At 51.4% G+C, this 6,651-nt stretch overlaps 1 protein-coding gene across 2 annotated transcripts in view; it reads left to right on the top strand.

The window, feature by feature from the left end:
• The first annotated feature begins 1,506 nt into the window (after nt 1-1,506).
• Nucleotides 1,507-6,651, top strand: part of Dhcr24 (24-dehydrocholesterol reductase) — a 31,289-nt gene continuing 26,144 nt past the window's right edge. For both annotated transcript variants that reach the window (XR_002818341.1, XM_004642543.2), the window contains exons 1-2: nt 1,507-1,881; nt 4,712-4,867. Coding sequence is in view for 1 of the 2 variants with exons in the window: in XM_004642543.2 (XP_004642600.1) it covers nt 1,651-1,881; nt 4,712-4,867 (387 nt within the window). In the remaining variant the exon portion in view is untranslated. The remainder of the gene's footprint in view (nt 1,882-4,711; nt 4,868-6,651) is intronic.

Raw genomic sequence — 6,651 nt, forward strand, 5'->3', positions numbered from 1 at the left:
CTTGCGGCTTTTTTTGGTGACAATTCAAGACTTGTAATTTGTTGTTTTCCAGGAGCTGCCTTAAAAAGAAAATACATGTTACGTTTGTGTTGTTTTGTATGTGGTACTGGGATTGGACCCAGGGCCACGTGCTAGACAAACATTCTACCGCTGAATCTCACCACCAGCCCTGATGAAAATAATTTTCATACCATACATCATTTAATCCAATATATCAAAATAGTACCATCTCCATGTGTAGCTAGTATAAGAACTATTAATGAATGACATTTTGCACTCTCTTTTTTGTACTAAGTCTTCGAAATCCAGCATATTTTGCACTTAAAGGGCAGTGACAGCTAGGGTGGAAGACAACACGTAAGTGAGTCTCTGCTGAAACCCAGTGTAAGTAGCCTCTCACTCTAACCACTACTGAGCATTTCAGCCTCTGCCGAGGCTCTTCATTCAGCACCGCACTGTGCTAGCGGCTGGGAACACAAGGGTGAGCAAGATGTGTTTATCCGGAAGCTCATTCTACCGAGGCGAGAGCTGCAGAGACAATCGTAAAGTAACGCGAAAGTACCACAGCACGGGTGCACACTACCTATCCCCTATGCACCCACAGCACGGAGGTTGCAGGCAATCAACAGTTTTAGAGGGAGAGGCAGCTGCTTTTTAGGGGATGTAATATTAGCTCCGTGACAGCTCGGGAAAGGGCATTACGGGTATAGCTCGACCAAAAGTGCTGAAACGAGGGACGGTGGGGTCTGGGCCGAGGGTTTCCCAAGAGTGCTCTTCTGCGCAGAAGAAAGGGAGTTGAGAGGCAGGCATGGCCACACAGAGAAGGGTATGCCTTCCAAGGCAAAACATCTGGAAAACTGGCTTCGATTTCAAATGAAATGCTGTTTACCATCTTAGCCCTGGCCCTCCACGAGCTTGGTCGCCGGACTCCTTCACCGCCCCCGCAGCCTCCTCCTCCACCCCCACAGCAGCCTTGTTAGGGAAGAGAAGGAAGGTGCTGGCCGCAGCCTCCTGTCTTCCAAGCGCATCGCAGCTCCAGGCAGGTCTCTACCGTTCTGGGTGCTTCTTCCAGGAGAAAAGGGGGGCTCTCTGCTTCCCACCGCCCAGCACTTGTGCGCGGCCCAAAGGAGTGTACGGGAGATGAAAGGTGGCCCGGCCTGGGGACTGCGGTAGTGCGGGGTCACTCTGTGCCTGGGGCGCCTCCCTCGTGGGGTAAGCCGACGCGTGACCGCTACACACGCAGCTCTAGGAAACGCCAACAAGGATGAGAGGGGCGCCGCGCAGTCACAGCGCGGGAAACCCGGCCCAGCGGCCAGACCCCACCAGACCCCAGATCCCACTGCGCCCCGGGCCGACGGGCTTGGCCCCTCCTCGCGTGTCTGAGAGAAGAGGGAGGGGCGGTCTAGCTCCCACAGCCAATGAGAGTAGCGGGTTCCTGGTCCGATCCCTGGCGCGTCTCTCCATTGGTCGCCACCCGGGTCTCGGCCCACCGAACCTCGGGCGACCCAAGCCAATCGCGAGGCGGCGGGCAACCCCGCGGCTCCCCAGGAGGCGACCGCGGCGACGGCGGGCGCGGAGCAGAGCGGCTCTCGGGCCACCTCGGCAGCGGGCGACGCGATCCTAGGCCGTCCCGGTGAGGCGCCCGGCACAATGGAGCCCGCCGTGTCGCTGGCGGTGTGTGCACTGCTCTTCCTGCTGTGGGTGCGCGTGAAGGGGCTGGAGTTCGTGCTCATCCACCAGCGCTGGGTGTTCGTGTGCCTCTTCCTGCTGCCGCTGTCGCTCATCTTCGACATCTACTACTACCTGCGCGCCTGGGTGGTGTTCCGGCTCAACAGCGCGCCGCGCCTGCACGAGCAGCGCGTGCGGGACATCCAGAAGCAGGTGGGCGGGCCGGGTCGGACGCGCGGGGGAACGGCTCCCTCCCGAAGGTGGAAAGGAGCGGGAGCGGTCGGCCACGGGAGTCCGGTGGGGGACTGGCGCGAGCCAGGCCGTGAAGGCGGAAAGTGCAGGCACCGCCCGGAGGGAGGGAGCCTGACGGACGGTTGGGAGCCGCGTTGGGGAGCGGCCCGGGAGGTCGGTAAGAGGTCGATTTTTGGGGCCGCAAAATGCTTTGGGCGATTTTTAGAATGTGGAAGTAAAGCAGGTAGAGAAAGTACAGCCCCACTGCGGCGGGCAGGCTTCGGGGAGGAGGGCTGGCTCCGGACAAAGGCACCAAACTGGACGTCCTGCCTTGTCCCGCCCTCCGCTGAGCTGCCGGGACCCAGCTGCGGCTCCCGGGGCTTCGGGCTGAGGATAGCGTGGGTTTTCCGGCCCGGGCAGCGTCTTGGCTCCTTCTGCCCCTCCTTATGTTCCTCCAGCATCAGGTTGCCGAGAGCTTCTGTTTCCTGCTGCTCCCTGTTCCGATGGCTCCCCGCTGGGGAGTTGGAAGGTGATGCCCAAGGGTTCCCCGGGAGAGACGAGGCTGGGCCTCCGCTGAGGGCAGCCTCTGGAAATGCTCTGCGCTGCTGCTCACATCCAGCCCGGAGCTCCGCCTGCCCTCTCCCCAGCTGCACTTCTCCCCCAGTTCTTCATGTGAGATCAGATGCTCGATTTACCTGCTGGACTCCTTGGTCAGACTGAGCTCCTAGAAAGCAGAACTGTTATCTGATCCCCTGGCCCGTAGGGCCTGGCTGGAAGCAGTTTAATGAGTACTCATTTACCCACACCAAACAGAAGGCTCTCTGTGGATGGAACACGCGGGACCAGAGGACCTGGCCCTGCCATGTGCCACAGCCCGGCCATCTCTGTCCATTATGTATAATCGCCATAGCAGTGCTGATGGGTCTTGCACCTGTTTTACTGAGAGAAAATTGAAGTTCAAACTGTGAGTCATGTTGCAGAACGACAGAACTAGTACATGGCCCCAGAACCCTGGTTAGCTTGAGGCCACAGCCTGCGCACTTGACATTTTTCATTCCCATCCTTTCCAAGCTGTAAGTCCGATTCTGTTGCCTGACAACAGTGGCATTTTTCTCTGCTCCCTACCTGTCTCTGGAATGTGCCTAGAGCCAAAAGTAGTTTTTCTAGGCATTGCCTGCTTGCCCAGAATCTTGTTCAACTTCCATCAGAACCCAATCCAGCCAGTATTTTCAGGATTTCAGCCTCCACCTCCAGCTTCACTGCAGTGCCTGTAACCCACTCCCACACACCCCTGGGCTTGGGTTCAGTTTTGGACTGCAGAGTTGGGCAAGACCAGACCTCTTTGGTCATGGAATCCCACCTCTTACTCTTTCACCCCCAACTCAGGGAATCCCTTCCTCAGTCACCCCATCCCCAAGCTGTAACACCTCCACTTCATGTGGCAACACCAGCCTCTTAGTGTAAGAAAGCCTCTTCCACTAGTGTAGTGATATGAGACAAAAGCCTGATGTCCTACTTCATTAAAAAAAAAAAAAAAAAATTGTTGAACTCTTTGTTTAATTGGCCCTGTTGCCACCTCTGCTAGAAAACCTGACCGAGTTTGATAGGACTCCTGGTTGCAAGTGATAGAAAATCAGTCTAGGGGCGGGGGAGATGGCTCAGGAGAATAAGTGCTTCCCTGGCAAGCGCAAGGATCAGAGTTCAATCCCCGGTTCTGCCCAAAAAGAGAGGAAAAAACTCTAGAGTGGCTTGAACAAGAAGGGACTTTCCTGGCACCCTTACCCCTGGCTGGCTCCATTCTCAGAGAGGCTAGCTCTGTGGAGGCCTCAACTGTTTCTGGCTTAGATCCATCCAGTAAAGAGACATGACCTTCCCTAGAACCAGTCTGATCCTGTATTTGACCAGGAAGGTAGAACCAGACCTCTGCCATATGCCTTCTTCCTGGAGTAGACTAAATCATACCTAGGCCAAGGAAGATTGGGTTATTAGAAATAGATGAAAAAGAAATGATTGCAGGTGAAAACAGCAAATACTTTCATCCCTGGGAGGTGTCCATCTCATTAGGAATGGAATGCCCGTATTCCTGATGGCTTGTCATCCCCTGGGATACTCATTCTCCATTTTGTGCTCTGCTGGCCTATGTTCAGTTTTGTCAGAGTCCTTCTTTCTGTTGGCTTCCTGGTCCTTCCCCTCTGTCCCTAGCAGAGGCCGGTGAGTGTATGCGTGCTACTGCTTAGGACAGGGCTCATCACAGAATAAGCATCAGTGAGTGTTAGCTGTTCTGTGGACTGTTACTACCAGCCCAGCTGAGCTGTCCTAGCTGCAGTCAGACCTGTGCATCTGACTCTACTAGTCACTGGTGTGGTCTTGGGCAATATGTGACCTCTGAGTTTCTTCATCTGCAAAGAGGTCATCTTTACCTCTGGGGGTTATTGTAAAGATGAATAAGACATTGTACAATAGATGCTTGGCATGGTGGGGACATCCAATAAATGGCAATCCTTTGTATAATCACCCTTGTTACCATTGCAAAACCTTTCCTGAACTGCCCAGTTAATGTTTTTGAAACACTCTGAGCCTGTGTTCTAGCTCTTTCTTCCTCCTACCTGGTAGTATAATAACAAGGTTTTGCTCTTGGCCTTGTCAGTCAAGGAGATGCCAGAGGCTGGGGCCAGAGTTAAAGTCCATTTTGTCATTGTGTTCCAGTTTCTTGGTGGAGGAACCCTTCCAAGTCCCTGCTCCCTGAAAGCAAGGTTATGAGCTGCTGTGCAGGGCTCTGTTGGAGCCAGCTCAGCCTCTGTCCTTGTTGCAGGTGCGAGAATGGAAGGAGCAAGGCAGCAAGACTTTCATGTGCACGGGGCGCCCCGGCTGGCTTACCGTCTCCCTGCGGGTCGGGAAGTACAAGAAGACACACAAAAACATCATGATAAACCTGATGGACATCCTGGAGGTGGACACCAAGAAGCAGGTGAGAGCACACCCCTTCCCAGCCCTGAGAGGGTTGGGGCACCATGCCTGGGGTGGGGCCTGGAGAGAATCGATGCTAGCCTAGGGCAACCTAGAGTGGACAAGAACCACGGCCCATGGTTGTCGGGAAAGACCCTGCCAACCAGAGCTGTCCTCCTGAAACTTACAAGGCAGGAGAGAGACCAGCCCTGTCCCACAGATGGGCAAATGAGAGCTCAGGAGGATCCTTTCAGCTCTACAGAAGTCAGGAGAAACTATGTGCAGAAATGAGAGATGAAGGGGGATCTACTTGTCACTTCCTGGGAAGGAAGTGTGTTGGTAAAAGACAGGCAACAGGGCCTGTCACGGGCTTTCTAGAGGCTCACTTGTTTAACACCCTGGAAATACACTTTAATAAAATCTTAGGTCTGCCTAGTAATTTAACTGTTTAAAATCTTCCATAAGGAGATAGGCTTAAATAGAGTTAAAGATGTGCAACACACAGACTGTATCACATCCGTATTCCTAGTCAGAGACAGCACAATATCCAGTAATGGGGGCTCACAACAGCATTTTTTTTTTGGCAGAACCAGGGGTTGAACTCAGGCCCTTCGCTTGCCCAGGAAGCACTTATTCTACTGAGCCATCTCCCCAGCCCTACAGCAGCATTGTGAATGTTCAAGTTTCCTCGTATTCCTTAAGCATCTCCCTGCTGCTTCCATCCTGAGGCAAAATAATCCCGTCACTGCATAATCTGTCATGAAGATCACCACTGTTTTCCTCTAGAAGTTTTATAGAAACCAGAAAATGGGGACTGGGGAGATGGCTCAGTGGAATAAGCGCTTCCCTGGCAAGTGCAAGGGCCTGACTTCAATCCCAGCAAAAAAGAAACCATAAAATGAAGTTGTCTGGGTCTGGAGTTTTCTCTGTGAGCAAATGCTAACTACAAGTTCAATTTCCTTGATAAAGGGCTTTTCCATTTGTTTCTTTTTAGGTGAGCTTTGGTAGTTTCTGTCTTCTAGGCATTTGTTCATTTAACCAGCTAATGTGATTTACTGACCGTGTCTGTGATATCTCTGCATTTGTTTGTGGAATCTGTAGCTCTGCTATTGCCAACTTGTATCTTTCTTTTCTTCCTGATAAGTTTGGCTAAAGACAGATCAGTTTTCTTGTTGTTGTTTTGGGGTTTTTGTTTGTTTGTTTGTTTTTTGGGTTTTTTTTTTTTTTTTTTTTTTTTTTTTTTTTTTCTTGTTTTATTTTTGGCGGAACTGGGAATTGAACTCAGGCCCTTGTGCTGGCCGGGGAAGCCTTTATTCTACTGAGCCATCTCTCTGGCCCAAGATCAGATTTATTGATCTTCTCAAATAACTAGCTTTTAATTGTCACTGATTTTCCTTTGATCTTTGTTGTTTCTTTTCTTTTACTTTTGGTTTAATTTTGCTCTTGCAGTGATGGGGGTCAAACCCAGTGCTATATGTACACAGTACTTGCACTATCTCTGGGCCATATTGCCAGCTCCTTTTTATTTTTTCTTTAATTTTTAAAATTTAATTATTTAATTATTTTCTCTTTGTGAGGCAGGGTCTCACTAAGTGGCCTAGGCTGCTCTCTGAACTTGAAATCTTATCCCTCCAGCACCTCAACCCCTCAACCTGCCAGCGTTAGGTCTGCACCCCTGCACCTGACTCTTACTGCAGCTTTCTAAAGTTTAGATGGTTAATTTAACTTTTCATTTTCCTAAGTACAGATGATGTTTAATGTTTTTTTTGTTTTTGTTTTTTTATTTGTGTGTGTGTGTGTGTGTGT

The sequence above is a fragment of the Octodon degus genome, unplaced genomic scaffold (assembly GCF_000260255.1).
Source record: "Octodon degus isolate 3935 unplaced genomic scaffold, OctDeg1.0 scaffold00156, whole genome shotgun sequence".
Taxonomy (NCBI): domain Eukaryota; kingdom Metazoa; phylum Chordata; class Mammalia; order Rodentia; family Octodontidae; genus Octodon; species Octodon degus.